Here is a 15951-nt window from a genome sequence, read left to right on the forward strand (position 1 = left end):
TTCTTTCAGGTACCCTCTTCCACAAAGACGCAGACACCCCATCAGGACCCGGAGCAGCCGAATTACAGCCTCTTTAGATCGCGATCTTGACTTCCTCTATCGTCACATTCGGGTAAGTATCCTCTTCCCACTCATAGCCTCTCCAGACCTTAATAGGATCGTGTATTTCCCCATCCGGAAACAATGAATTCACCAGTCTCTTTGCTGTATCTTCTTCAAGCAGCTCCGTTATCGAGAGAGCAGCTCGCCGCAACTTATTTAATACAATTTTGAACGGAAGTCCCCAAGGATCCTCCTCCAGCGTATCAACGAGTTCCTTTCATGATTTCAATTTCGCCTTTTTAATTAATTTCCTTAGCGCTAACTTACTGTCCTTATATCTATTCAACGCAATTTCTTTTTGTAGTTCACTAATATTATTTCTCTTTTTAACTTTAGAATAAACTCGCCGTAGTCTGACACACTTTCGCCTCTCATGTTCAATAACGTCGTTCCACCAATAAACCTGACTAGTCTTCAATCCTGGCATATATGATCTGCTCATTGATACCGAGCAAGCATCGTAGACAACCGTTTCCAGCCTTTTTGCCATTTTATTCGGACTCAAATTCTCATTTACAGGTAACCATTCTAAAATATTTACAAATAAATCTTCGTTTAACTTTGAATTCTTCCACCGTATGTAATCGTATTTATTTCTTTTTAACTCATATTTCTTTTTAAATCTAAATTTCCATGAGATCCATTCATGATCAGAGAGATTTTCTTCTTTTAAGACTTTCCATCTTGATATGCATTCCGTAATATCATCAGAACACAACGTAAGATCCACCACAGAGGAGCCTTGTGGTCTATTACATGTAAATTCAAAATTATTCAAAATATTCATGTTCTTATTTGCACACCAGTTATATAATAATCTTCCTCTCCAGTTAGTCTTGATATCCCATTGAATTGAACGGGCATTAAAGTCACCAGCCAATATCAGATTGCTACCATCGCTTAAATTGTATATATTATCTAAATCTAAAATTAAACTATCGAAATCTTTTCTCTCGCAATTTGGCGAAATATAAACGGCCGCTATATACATTTTATTTATTTTAACCGCTATAATATACCTACTTTTACAAATAACTTCTGGAGCCGGTCTTAACTTTCTCGAATTAACGTAAATAAAAGATGTTTTTAATTCATTCGCGTACCATCCTGAGAGCTTGGGCTCCCTCGGCATCTCCGTCGCAAATACAATATCGTATCCAAATTTCTTAACGTAGTGTATCAGAATCTCGTATGCCTCGAACGACCTATTCAAATTTACCTGCATCATATTTACATTCTTAATTTTATCTGACATTATAGTAATTATCGTGATCTCCTGCATTTACAAAATTTCCGCTATTTACATTAAAATTTTCTCTCTTTCTGTTTCCAATCTGGGCCATAGAACAAAAATATGCGCCGATCCTGTGCATACTATCGTATCCTGCCTCCTGACACAGCACACAGTTTGTTTTTTGATTGCAGTTTTTCATCGCGTGACCCGTCTGCCCACAACGAAAGCAATTCTTCGACCTGTCCTCGTTACTTCTACACGTAGTTGCCACATGGCCAAATCTCCAACACTTATAACATTGAATTTTATTAGCTCTTGATTGATCGATTCGTGCCACTGACCAACCCAGCCGTAATTTTTGTAAGTTTGCCAGTCTATCTATATAAATTAAAGGTTCTTTAATCCAACACATATGCATTCGATTCTTCATTTCTCTAATCGGGCTAACTATAAAATCTGTAATACGCGCTCCGACCGCAGTAGCAACAACACCGGCAATTTCTTCACACGTCAGCGAATAATCAAAGTTGGATATACGCGCCTCTCCCATCGCTATAGGCCTCGTAACCTTTGCCCTTCCTCGCAGTACTCCATTCAATCTCTCGAACAATTTGTCCGCTCTCTCATGATTGTCTCTACCAGGCAACTCCAGCATTAACGCTCCTCCCGTCGACATCCTGACTCTAACGTTATCGCCATATTCGGTAAGCGCGACTTCCTTCCTAGCTGTTTTTATAATCTCCGCGTATGATTTTTTAACATCTTCTCCGTCCGCTTTAATCGAGACTACCGCGTTCCTCGGTGCCCGCCTAATCTTGCTTGCGTTATTTCTTCCTCTTCTGTTCCTAACCAGCCTAAAATCCGATTCATCCGCCGTCTCCATATCTGTAGGGTTATTTCTTCTTTCATCCGTTCTGTTATTACCTCTAACATTTTCCATAGAATCATAAACCCCTCTGCTTGCATTTCTGTTTATCCTATAGGTTTTTGACGATTCCGTAATCCTTGAACTACCTTCCCTTGCCGTCGGATTCTCAACCGGGGTGCTTAAATATTCCGCTTGTCTTTTTTCGCGCAATCTAAACAATTTTTCCATTTCGTCGTCGATCAATTTCGTGTCCGCGACTATCTCTTCAACGTTTCTGTGTACCAATCTCTCCGGCGAAATAAATCTGCCTTTCAAAATCGACGTAACTCTAGGCTTAGATTTAGTATTAAGCGGCAGATCCGTTGGGCGTTTCATACCTCCACTATTTACCACTATCGACGAACCAGCCGGGGTATTGTTAATTCCATTATTTCTATTCTTAAGTTCCTTTTTAATTTTAATATTTTCTTCCGATATGTACTCCATGTGCTTCGATAACGTAGACATCTGATTTTGTAACTTCTCTATATCTTTTGATAAATTTTTAATTTTATTTTTAAGCTCTTTATTTTCTTTTTTTAATTCACCGTTTTGTTGTCGCAGATATGCCGGATCCCCTAAGTCAGACGCTTTTTCCATTAATTTCTCTACTATAGTTTTGATTCCGTTTAAACGATTTTTCATAGCACCCAATGTACGTCCCTGTAAATTTTTTGACTTAGCACGACTTGTATCGACTTCATGTATCCATTCCATCGCCTTTTCACCCATCAGTTGAATGCTAGCGCTCTTTCCTTTCCCGATTAGGCTCTCAATAGGAGATGGTTCTTTTGTTATTCGCGACCATTTTCTTTCTTTCTTCACACTATGCATACTTATCAAACTTCCAGACGACTCCTCACTTAAAGACCGCACATCAAATGGATTCCTTTCTTTTTCACTCATATCATCTAAGCTACTAATTATTGACTTCTTTCTTCTCGCCGTTACTATTTTTCTCGTGTCACCAATTCCCACAGACTCCGACGAATCCTCAGATGATTCCATAACCGCTTTTCTCTTCATACTTCTAGGCGTATCACCACCAGCCGACAGATGCCCTGGAGTGGACGACTTCATATGACGATGGATTAGAACTTCGCATGAGGTGAGCACGTAAGCACCAACATCTTTTTCTTTAATAGATTTATCACCTTCCGTATTATGTATAACAGTATCGTTAGAGTTATTAATCGAATCATTTCTATCCATATCTTCTTGAGCATCTTCTGCCATCTCCTCTACATTCATTTCCTCCTCGCATATTGACGCATGTGGGACGCCGGAGACCGCGTTCTCACCACGGATTTGGCCGACAGAAGCATCAGCAAGTGGAAAGCCTGTCGGCTCACTCTCCACTTGTCCCTCACCAGCTGACGATCGCGCCACGTCGGGTACATGGTCACGGCGGAGTGGCGACCCATCCGAGAGGCCGCCAGTTTTATCATTAATATTAGATATTTAGAACATAGACATAATTTAGTTTTTTTTGCCAGAGTGACTTTCTCCGGGGTAAACTTAACGGTGAGAACCACACCGGCCGGGTATTGAGTTGAAATACAAAACCTGTAGTTCCCAAGCTAACTATTATTTTAATTATAACAGGTCTTGTATCGTTTTAATTAGCATAGCTATTCTACAATATCTATTTATACACTGTAATTATGTAGCCGTATTAACATATAAGTCGCTTGTAAATAATCATTTGTAAATATCATTAGTTATTAAATCTAAGCTAACATTACAATAATAATATTCTTCGCTACATAATATGACCAGAGATCACGATATCATAAATCGACTGTAAGCATCACCGATAATAAAATCAATAACAATTCGCCTCTTGTAATATTTAATTTACCATCTAACTTCCAAAATCGGCACGCAATACGAGATTCCAACACTATCATACAATTAATTCATTGGCAGATGTTTAACTAACTTGAAAAAGCCTCAAGAATCATCTCACAGCAGGCCTCCAAACAATTGATCCATATATACAACCATTCATTAACAAGATAGAATAATCAATAAATTCCATATACAAAATAATATATACAACTAGTTCATAGCTCATTCAATAACAAAATTCAACAAATAAATTAGAATAACAAGAAATAATTAAATAAGTTAATTAAAAAGCTGTATAAAGGCAATAAATAAATAAATAATAATATAAATAGTAAAAGATTAAAATTAAAAACAACAAGCATATAACAAATAACAATAAATCTCAGACTGAGGCCAACTATGAGACAAATAAATCAGCATTTTGCCCCCCTTTGAACCGTCAATAGTATTAATACAAGTCATACAATTTAATTTGTCATAATCAGTTTCCTACATCATCGGCCACCATTCATTTGTCCATAATAATTATTCTTGACAACCATAATTTCAAAATTAATTTCAATGTACTTACGTGCTTCAATTTATCTATGCTATACTTGCAAAAAACAGTTCAGCAAAGGTGCCAGAACCCCACATACAATATATTTTAAAATATATTTAAATTATATAATATAGCATATGATTATTATAGCTTAAAAACAAAAAAATCCAATGCAACTCAAGCATAGCCGAGCTTTCTTATCTTTTAGTCAATAGTTGTATCTATAGCCCAAAAATACGGCAGCTAAAAAGCGCCAGTAGCCAAAAGAAAATTAATTCAGGCATCATCTTAAATAAAACGTAAATACTTTATATATATATATATAACTCCCTTTCTAAAGAACTTAAAAAATTTCAGATTATTGTCGAATTTAGTATTTACTTAAAATTCGCGGTTCTCAATAAACCTACAACATCTTTTACACCCCAGAGTAACGATTTAATATTTACCCCCCAACTAAGTATGTACATATAATCTTACATTTTATTATGTAAAAACGACAATAATTTATGAACCGTGCCATCTGCTACTTTCAAAATCAGTATTTATATATAGTTTAGGCTCCAGATTAAGAATTTCAAGTCAAAATTACTCTAACTTCAATTGTTTATAATTTCACTTTTGTACATATGTTACATTTTTTAAAAATCGATTTTAACCCGTAATTTACAAACCACTGCCTCGATTCAACTGCAATTTACATATCATATACAATTTTTCATTCCGAACAGAGATATCACTTTGGCTTTTCTCTTATATCAACAGTTTCGATTTTCATTTTTATACTTCTCTTACTTTTCGCTAATATGTACAATTTTAATTTTTTTATAATTCATTTATTATTTAACGGATCATTATCAAATTTAGTATTTACATAGAATTCGCGGTTCTCAATAAGCCTACAACCTCTTTTTAAACCCCAGAGTAACGATTTAATAATTTACCCCCCAACTAAGTATGTACATATAATCTTGCCATTTATTATTTTAAAAACTGCAATAATTTGTGAACCGTGCCGTCTGCTACTTTCAAAATCAGTATTTATATATAGATTAGGCTCCAGATTAAGAATTTCAAATCAAAATTGCTCTAACTTCAATTGTTTATAATTTCACTTTTGTACATATGTTACATTTTAAAAATTGATTTTAACCCATAATTTACATACCTAACCTAACCTTTTTTTTTTTTTTTGTTTTCGTGTGGGGAGAAAATGCGTTTACGCACACCTGAGGGCCGGATCGCTCAGGTAGTGTTGGACTCGCCGCTAGCCGGCCCTACCAACTAAAAACTCCGCCACTTGTTGGACATTCACTGGACAAACATAGAGACGGACGAACACTAAACGAGTAGTTACAACTAGCCCGTACTCTACTAGAAGTCCCTGTATTATATACAAAACTTACGCGGTAAAATTACTGTATTGAGAATAAAATGTTATATTCCAAAATCAATGATAATAATAATACTTTTACTATTCCTTAAAGAAAACAGATTGTCCATCCAGCAAAATAAACTAAAACTAGATAAACTCGTAGAAGATACAAGTAGAGCTCCAATGGTTATCTATATAATGTGTTGGGGGAGAAAGAGCTACGGAGGTCTTAAGCCTTTTTCTTTCAAAACTTCTGTACAAAAGGTCACAAAAACCCCCCAACTCTTTTTGTTTTCGCAAATCCGTTTAATTATTGCTGATAATTCAAGATCATTACTAAATTCGTTCAATAATAAGACTCTATGTCTATCCCATTTGGAGCAAAATCTAAGAGTGTGCTCGACTGAATCTATAGCCTTGTTTCCACAATAAGTACAATCTAATGATTCGACTTTCCGAATTCGAAATAGAAATGGCGAAAACTCACCATGAGAAGTAAGAAATTGAGTCACAAAATAGTTCAATTCACCATGCGGACGTTCAAGCCAACTCCAAAAATTAGGAAAAATAGCTTTAATAGTCCACGTAGCTATTCCTTTTGAATTAGATATGAAATCGATCCATTGATTCCTCAAATGAGTGCCCGCTTCCGCTTTAATTTGCTTCATCGCTTGAGCCATTTCTCTTTTATTTAGCCTATTAGTTTTAACATCTTTCGCTCTTAGAAATATATTCCTCCGCGTTTTAGCAAGTAAGTCAAAATCGGGGGTGCAGACGCTATTAATGTATTAGCTAAGTATGACACTGTTCTATAAGAACATATTACGCGACTACAAAAGGAATTCTGCAAGTTTCTTAACGTTTTAATAATAAAATTCTGCATCTTATGTCGTCTAAACCACGCCGGAGTCCCATACAGAACAATCGACACCATAACATGATAATAGAGATATCTTTTTTTAAAAGAGGGACCATTCAAATTGGGCATTATTCTATACAGCATACGAGATGTTTTCTCCGCTTTTTCTTTAATATACATTGTATGATTGACAAAATTCATCTTACTGTCTACGATAATAACAAGATATTTCATACTATTAACATAATCAACTTTTATATCACATATTTTTATTCTTTTATTTATAAACGGATTAGTACGGCTAGGTCGAAAAAGGACTATTTGCGTCTTTTCAGGAGCCACTAACAATTGTAAACGACTAATTTCCTTGATCACTCTGTCAACCTGCATTTGAGCTCTAATAATCGCAACACGTGGAGACCCGCCATTAGAAAGTATCAGCGTATCATCTGCATAACCTACAATTCTGCAATTACCGACCTGTGGCGCTTTAAGAACCGCATTATATGATATATTCCACAAAAGTGGACCCAAAATCGAACCCTGTAGAACACCAGCACTAACTGACCGCGTAACGTTAACATTCTCAATATTAGAATAAGTAATAAACCTGTCATGAAGATATGAATCCACAATACGCCTTAAATATACTGGTATACTCATCCTGGATAAGGCTTTTCTAATCTGAACCCAAGGAATGCTGTTGAATGCGTTCTTTATATCAAGGCTTATTCCAACCGTATAACGGCGTTCTTGATTGGACAATTCAATTAAATCTAATACATAATCAAGCGCATCGCAAGTGGACAATCCGGCGCGAAACCCAAATTGATTTTCTGACAATTGTTCATTTCCTACATTATCAAAATGTTCATTAATGCGATAGTTAATAATGCGCTCCAAAATTTTTCCTACTTCATTAAGTAAACAAATTGGCCTCGCCTTAGGATTATCCACATCAATTTTAGCGTCTTTCGAAATTAAAACTAATCTCGCAACCTTCCATTTACTAGGGAAAATCCCCTCTTTTAAGCATTTATTATATAGATTAACAATATTTTGTATAAAACTTGTCGACATTCTCTTCCACAAAGCAGAATTTATTCCATTTAGACCCGGTGCAGCTGAGTTATTTCCACGCCTAATAGCAGCCTGAACTTCTTCAATGGATATCTCTTCTATATTCTCATCCCATTGGAAACCTGACCAAATATCACCAGGATTATGCACCTCACCATCAGAGAACAATGTATCTATTAGTTTATTTAATGAATATGCCAGTAACGATTCAGTCATGCTTACGTCTGAACGTTTTAATTTATTTATGACAATTTTGTAGGGCAAAAAATGTGGAACGCTTCACGATTTTGCGTGTTATCCTTGCGCAGGGACCATGCTAATCTTCTCTGTATCGTTCCAATTTTAGTATATGTACTGCCGAAGCAAGTACACCCAACCTAACCTAACCTAACCTAACCTAACCTAACCTAACCTTTTTTTTTTTTTATTTTCGTGTGGGGAGAAAATGCGTTTACGCACACCTGGGGGCCGGTCCCCCAGGTAATGTTGGACTCGCCGCTAATCGGCTTTACCAACTAAAGCTGCGTTCGGAAACGTGAGATTTCGTGAGTTTCAGTGGATAGGTAGTGGGGAAACCGTGTGCCTTCGAGTGTTGAGTGTCGCCGAACGCTTCTCACAGATACTTGGTGTGTTTTTAAAAATGGAGGAGCATCGACGAAATGTCATTGTTGCAATTGCTACAATAAATAGACATAATTTATTGAAAACCATTACTGAAAGACTCAAATGTGAGGAGAGTGGTGATGAAGAATGTGATCAATGGAATTACGAGGCAAATAAATTTGCAGAACGGGTTTGCGTTCGTGGAAATTTAAAGCGTGTTGTAAGAATTGAAGATTATGTTCTTACAATACATAATTATACAAGAAAACAATTTAGAAAACATTTTCAATTAACTAGAAAAACATATGAAAATTTGGAGCAAATATTGGCACCTAAATTAAGTAGAAAAAGCTGAAACTGGAAGACTTACATTAGATATTTGGACACAATTACTGTCAGTTCTGTGGTTACTTGCAACTCCAGATTCATTTAGGTAAGTTTATTAAACACATGTAATTTTTGCATTAAAGAAATTAATAACAATTCTTTTTTTTTTAGATCAGTATCTGACCGTTTTGGTATTAGTAAATCAATGTTGCATGATTCCATGAGAAGAGTTGTGGCTTCTTTAAATGATTTAGCTGACAGATTTATTAAATGGCCTGTAGGAGATCGATTGGAGGCGGTCAAACATCGTTTTTCACAAATTGGTTCTCTTCCTGATGTTATTGGGGCAATTAACGAGAGTCATATTCCTATTCCAGCACCTAAGGTAACTTTAATTACTTATAAAAATTTATAAAAAATACACAAAAAAAATATTGCCAATTATTAAATTTTATATCTATTTACACAGGTCCATCCTATCTCTTATAGAACAAAAAAGAAAGAATATGCTATTACACTACAGGCTGTCTGCGATGCAGACCTTATATTTAGAGATTGTTTTATTGGTTTTGCTGGGTCTGTTCACGATGCCAGGACTTTTAGGAACTCTGATCTGTGGCATTCCGTATCAGAGAATAAACATTATTTTTTTCCTAATAATGAATACATTATAGGCGATAAAGCTTACCCAGTATTATCATGGTGTTGTAACCCAAACCCCGTTACAACACGAAACATGACGCAGGGCATTTCGGCATAAGTATCTCGTAATTAAATAACCTCGGAGGATGCAAGATCAGCAAACCTCCTTAAGAAATTAAATAATAAGAAACAAGAGAGAAACACGTGCGAGAACTTATTGCCGAAATCGCTGAGGTTGCATTCGCCGAACTACCGAAGTTTGGCATTGCAACCCGATGACGCCAAGGCCCTGCGTCACTATTAAATAACCGCGAACCGTCACGGTCAAGCAGTCGCATCTGAGCCCGTGTCGTAAACTGAGAGCGTGAGATAATCAAAGTTCGGTCGCGTGCCATGTAAGAAGAGACCTCGCGGAGCCGAGGACGCGTGACAACGCGAGAACGCGCGCCGAACCGACGAAAAGGGAAACAGAGGAAGATAGAAAAAGTGTAACATCGCAACTGAATAAAATTTATAAGTCTTTATTAAAAAACTACTATTTTCGCCCTCCCTCACGGATCCCGAAGGACGGACCCCGTGTACCGGCCCCGGTGCAACAAAAGTGGTGGCAACGGTGGGATCCGCCCTCCGGGAGGCGCAGAGCCGCCTATTCTGCGACGGCGAGGACGATCTCTGAAACAAAGAAAAATCGAAGATTAGTACAAAAAAATTATTAACGGGACGAGACGGACACACCATAGTGAACAAAGTATTGAGTCAGCAATAGACTCAGTACCTGAATCCGTAATAAAAGAAAGGAAGGAAGAAACAGCCAAGCAGTGCGACAAGGAAAGCAACATAGCAGCCAAGCAGTGCGACAAGGAAAGCAACATAGCAGCCAAGCAGTGCGACAAGGAAAGCAACATAGCAGCCAAGCAGTGCGACAAGGAAAGCAACATAGCAGCCAAGCAGTGCGACAAGGAAAGCAGTATAGCAGCCAGCAGCAAAGCAGATCAAACATGCGAGTCACAGCGTTAATGTAAGTCCGAAATATTTTGTAACCGACCGATCCATGTCGGATAGCGAATTAGAATTACAACGCCGCGTTGCAAACAATTCGTGGCTACACAGCCAAGCGGCTAGACGAGCGTTACAGCCGACACCTGTACGACCATTGCGAGTCGCCATAAACGCGTTAAACGATATTAGAAATAGGGTACGCCGCGTGTTAGAATACGAAGACGACCCCGCGACAGAAAGCGAGGAATCCGTAAACGTTATCACGCCGCGCGAATTTGATTTTGGCGAAATAGACGACGCGTTATTAAACCGCGGAGACGGAAATATTGCGCGCCGTACACATAATCAAATACTCGCAGACACCCCGAGCGACATTAGCGGTATTTTGGACAGGGGAGAATTCTCCCTAACGTCGTACGATAGTAGCGTGTTTGATCCCGCGGAAATTTTCGCAAATAATTTAAACACCACCCGTGAAAAAATGACACATAACTACTCATTGCTGGACGGAGCGGTTGGGGGAGTACCAGAGATACTCATCGACAGAGAGGTAAACGCGTTGCGAGAATTACATACCGCGACGCCAAACCCGACACAACGACAAGAACGATTATTAGAACAGGTACTCGAAAACTTGCGAGAAATGAATTCTCGAATTGTTCGCCTCGAACGACGACCAAACGAAAGCCGAGAAACGCGGGGAAATCAAGAGCTCATCGAAGGAAATGGACGCCCGCACGGAGAAGCACGAAATAGACCGACAGAACCAGTATCCACGTTTAAACTTAAGGACGCGCGAGCAATGATTCCGACGGTAGACGGAACAAATCATGCTCAAACAAAAGAATTTTTAAAAGCATGCGCGTACGCCGCGAGACATGTCGCACGCGAAAATACCGAAACGCTATTAGAAGCAGTACTCTGCACGAAATTAAAGGGCGCCGCGCTATTAGATTTCGACGCAAGAGACATCACGACGTTTGATCAATTCCTAAAAGAATTCGAAAAAACATATTTGAGGAAAAAGGGGACCTCGCGTTTACAGACAGAAATGAGCTCGTTGAAACAAAAGTACGGAGAAAGTGCGACTACATACGGACTACGCGTACAAAAAACCGCGATGGAATTATACGAAGCTATGACGGATGAAGAAGAAATGACCAGCGAACAGAAACGGACGGTTCTAAAATTAATTCAGCGACAAGCGTTACATTATTTTCACATGGGACTAACAGACGACATTAAAACAATGGTCCGCTCGCAACATTTCGAGACGTTAAAAGACGCGATAGAAGGCGCAGTGGAAGAAGAAAAAATAAGGATAACAAAATATAAAGGCACGTATGAGAAAACGCGAACAAACGAAACACACGAAAAACCGCGATCATCAAGCATTACATGCAACAAATGCGGGAAAGCAGGGCATATGGCACGCGAATGCCGAAGCAACAAACATATAAACGGATTCAACTTGCCGCGAGCCGAAACACGTGCGAGAATTAATAACACAGAAAAATTCTGCACACACTGCAGAAAGCCAGGACACACACGAGACGAATGCTGGTCGGTGAACGGACGACCAGATACGCGATGGCAAAGAAAAGACAACAGACAAACAATACGCACAAGACAATCAACCGCGATAAACATAGCTCGCACAAGTAGAAATAGAAAAGAAACCAGCCGAAGCAAGGAAAGCGGAAGCGAGAGTGAAGAAGAAAGACAGAAACCAAGAGTGATAAGAGCGGCAAGAGAATATCAAGTTGCGAATATAGCGACGAAAGAAGTGAGGAACGGATTAAAACTCATCACGCTAAACGTCGAACAAGCGAAAAAGGGAAGATTAAATTTATTGGTGGATTCAGGAGCAACAATCACACTAATAAAGGTAGGAAATTTAAAGGAAGACACACCGATAATCGAGGAAAAAATGGCATTAACGGGTGTCACAGGACATAAAATCAATACGATAGGGAAAATAAGGGCAACAATTAAAATAGGCAGGAAAAACGTAAAACAGAAAATGTACGTAGTAAGAGATGATTTCCCGATAGAGTACGAAGGAATACTAGGGATAGACTTTCTGACAAAACAACGAGCATCTTGTTTGCACGGAAAGGAGCAGATAGTAATAGACGGAGTAAAATTTAAATTACATCCGTACGAAAAATATATACTACCCCCGCGCAGCGAAACAATACTCCGAGCAATTACAAGTCAAAATCAAGTAGGAGTAATTAATGCGGAAGAAACAAAGCCAGGAGTATTCATAGGAAACTGCCTGGTAGCACCAAAAGATAACGAGTGCCCAGTAAGTGTGCTCAACATGACAGAAGAACCGATGGAAATACATACACCGCAAGTGGAGATAGAAGAACTGAGAACCATCAACTCCGCAAAAGTGCTGACGCTGAATAAAAGAACCGACAACGAAACGGTACAGGAGCGCAGCAAAAAATTAATGAAGCAGCTAAGAACGGATCATCTAAACAAAGAAGAAAAAAGAGAACTTGAAAAAATATGCCTACATTATTGTGACATATTTTATTTAGAAGGTGACGCACTAACGTACACAGCAGCTGTCAAACACGAGGTAAATACACCAAACGAAAATCCGCCAATAAATAGCCGCCCGTATAGGCTACCAGAAAAACACAAAGAAGAAGTAAATAGACAAATAGACAAAATGCTGAAAGAAGATATAATTCGCCAGAGTAGCAGCCAATGGAACGCGTTTATACTGGTAGTACCAAAGAAAGTAGACGCGTCAGGAAAAGCGAAATTAAGAATAGTGGTGGATTTCCGAAAAATCAACGAAATAACGATAGGTGATTCATTTCCAATACCAAATATCACCGAAATACTAGATCAGCTAGGAAACGCAAAATACTTTACCACATTAGACCTTGCATCTGGGTATCATCAAATACAAATGAAAGAAGAACACAAATGCAAAACAGCATTCTCAACACCACATGGGCATTACGAATTTAATAGAATGCCCTTCGGGCTAAAAAACGCCCCCGCAACGTTCCAAAGACTGATGAACTCAGTACTAGCAGAATTACAAGGTATCAAGTGTCTGGTATACCTGGACGACGTCGTGATATACGGACCGACACTTGAAGAACATAACAAAAGGCTGACGAGCGTATTTAGCAGACTAAGAGAAAATAATTTGAAACTCCAACCAGACAAGTGTGAATTCCTACGGAAGGAAGTATTATTCCTAGGACACATAATTACAGAAAACGGAATACAACCAGATCCAGCAAAAATAAACGCAGTAAGAAACTACCCGACGCCGAAAAAAGTAAAAGATATACAAGCATTTATAGGTCTGGCAGGATATTACCGGAAATTCATAGAAAATTTTTCGAAAATCGCGAAACCACTAACAAAACTGACAAAAAAGGGAGAAAAATTCGAATGGGGAATAGAACAGCAGAACGCATTCGAAATATTAAAAGAAAAGCTAACGACAGCTCCGGTGTTAAGTTACCCGGACTTCACGAGACAGTTCCTGGTAACAACAGATGCCTCATATTATGCAATCGGAGCAATACTATCACAGGGAACGGTCGGAGAAGACAAGCCGATCGCTTATGCCAGCAGAATTCTAAATAAAGCGGAATGAAATTATAGTACAACGGAAAAAGAACTGCTAGCAATAATATGGGAGGTAAAACATTTCCGACCATACGTATACGGAACAAAATTCATGATAATAACGGATCACAAACCATTAACATGGTTATTCAACGTAAATGATCCAGGCTCAAGACTGATACGCTGGAGATTAAAATTAGAAGAATACACATATCAGATAGTGCACAAAGACGGAAAGAAAAACACAAACGCTGATGCACTAAGCAGAAACCCGATCGAAGAAACCGAAATAAATAAAATAGAAAACGAAACAAAAAAATATTCTGAAGAAGAAAAAATGGAAATATTAAAAGAATACCACGACTGTCCATTGGGAGGACACCAGGGTGTGAAACGTACAATAAATAGAATAAAACTCAACCATAATTGGCCAGACATGAACAAAGAAGTGGAAGAATACATCAGTAAATGCGAAAAATGCCAAAAGAACAAACTAAGCAGAAAAACGAAAATGCCAATGGTAATAACCGACACGCCGGAAAAGCCATTCGAAAAATGCGCACTCGACATCGTAGGACCATTAACAGTAACAAACGCAGGAAATAAATACATCCTAACATTTCAAGATGCCTTAACGAAATTTAGCAAGGCAATACCAGTAGCAAATCAAGAAGCAGCAACCGTGGCGAAAGCATTCGCAACAAAAATAATTTTTGAAAATGGAATCCCAGAAAAAATACTAACAGATCAAGGAACAAACTTTGTAAGCGAAATGTTCAAAAACATATGTAAATTATTGAAAATCGAGAAAATACAGACAACGGCGTATCATCCGGAAAGCAATGGGGCGCTAGAGAGATCACATCGAACTCTAGCAGAATACCTAAGACATTATATAAACGGAGACCAAACCGATTGGGACGAGTGGGTACCGTATGCGATGTTTGCATATAATACGACACCGCACACAGCAACAGGGTACACACCGTTTGAATTAGTGTATGGGCACCAAGCCACACTGCCGACGGCACTGGCAACGGCACCAAGGAAAACGTACACATACGACGACTACGCGCAGGAACTAAGGGAACGATTACGCGCATCAAATACAATCGCGAAGGAACATTTAAAAGGAGAGAAAGAAAAATCGAAAACAAACTTCGATAAGAAAACAAGGGAAAGAAAATTCAAAATAGGAGATCAAGTCCTATTGCACGATGAAACAGTGAGAAGAGGAAGATCAAAGAAATTAGAAGCACAATGGATAGGACCGTACACGGTAATAGAAAAATGCGGAGAAGTAAATTACAAAATAAAAGGAGGCAGAAGAAGCATAAGAGTGCATGCAAATAGACTAAAAGCATTTGTAGAGCACTAACAAAAAAAAAAAAAAAAAATTTCTACTCACCAGAAAACATAGGATAGACGGCACGATGTTCCCCGTCCGGCCGATCCTCAACCACCACCATCAAATTAGGGACCCGCGAAACACGAAAAACCCGGCTACGCACTGGCACAATCTCAGAAGAACGGCAGGCGTAGCACCGCAGGGCCATAAAGCCCTGCCGACAGGAAACACAGTTCACCCATCGGCGGGCAGATTCAGCTTCGTCAAATAAGACGTCGACGGAACTACAGAAAACACAAACAGCAAAATGTTAAACAATATCAATAAAAAATAGAATCAAAATCAACACTTACGACATTATAATAAACCGTATAAATGAGTAGAAAATACAGTTAGGAAGCTACTGACAGACTGACGGAACGGACAACGAGACTAAGAGACAAATCCGACGCGATATAAAAATGCATATAAAAA

At 38.5% G+C, this 15951-nt stretch overlaps 3 protein-coding genes and 1 non-coding gene across 4 annotated transcripts; 1 reads left to right on the forward strand and 3 right to left on the reverse strand.

The window, feature by feature from the left end:
* Positions 1-73: 73 nt before the first annotated feature.
* On the reverse strand, positions 74-3479 carry LOC139112746 (uncharacterized). The gene is made up of 4 exons (XM_070673810.1): positions 1407-3479; positions 1122-1321; positions 461-851; positions 74-316 (listed from the first exon to the last, which is right to left on the reverse strand). Exons 1-4 carry the CDS (start codon positions 3477-3479, stop codon positions 74-76), a joined length of 2907 nt encoding a protein of 968 aa, XP_070529911.1.
* A 2749-nt stretch (positions 3480-6228) lies between these two features.
* On the reverse strand, positions 6229-6690 carry LOC139112747 (uncharacterized). The gene has a single exon (XM_070673811.1). It carries the CDS (start codon positions 6688-6690, stop codon positions 6229-6231), a length of 462 nt encoding a protein of 153 aa, XP_070529912.1.
* A 1522-nt stretch (positions 6691-8212) lies between these two features.
* Positions 8213-8319, reverse strand: LOC139112755 (U6 spliceosomal RNA). The gene has a single exon (XR_011547430.1). It is a non-coding gene; the product is annotated as a U6 spliceosomal RNA (small nuclear RNA).
* A 104-nt stretch (positions 8320-8423) lies between these two features.
* On the forward strand, positions 8424-9745 carry LOC139112744 (uncharacterized). Its single transcript, XM_070673808.1, is given in 4 exon segments — positions 8424-8897; positions 8899-8985; positions 9051-9264; positions 9349-9745. Coding segments are annotated over 4 exon segments (900 nt in total). The 5' UTR covers positions 8424-8589; the 3' UTR covers positions 9640-9745.
* Positions 9746-15951: the final 6206 nt, after the last annotated feature.

This window comes from Cardiocondyla obscurior, unplaced genomic scaffold (genome assembly GCF_019399895.1).
Source record: "Cardiocondyla obscurior isolate alpha-2009 unplaced genomic scaffold, Cobs3.1 scaffold45_0_294702, whole genome shotgun sequence".
NCBI classification, from domain to species: Eukaryota; Metazoa; Arthropoda; class Insecta; order Hymenoptera; family Formicidae; genus Cardiocondyla; species Cardiocondyla obscurior.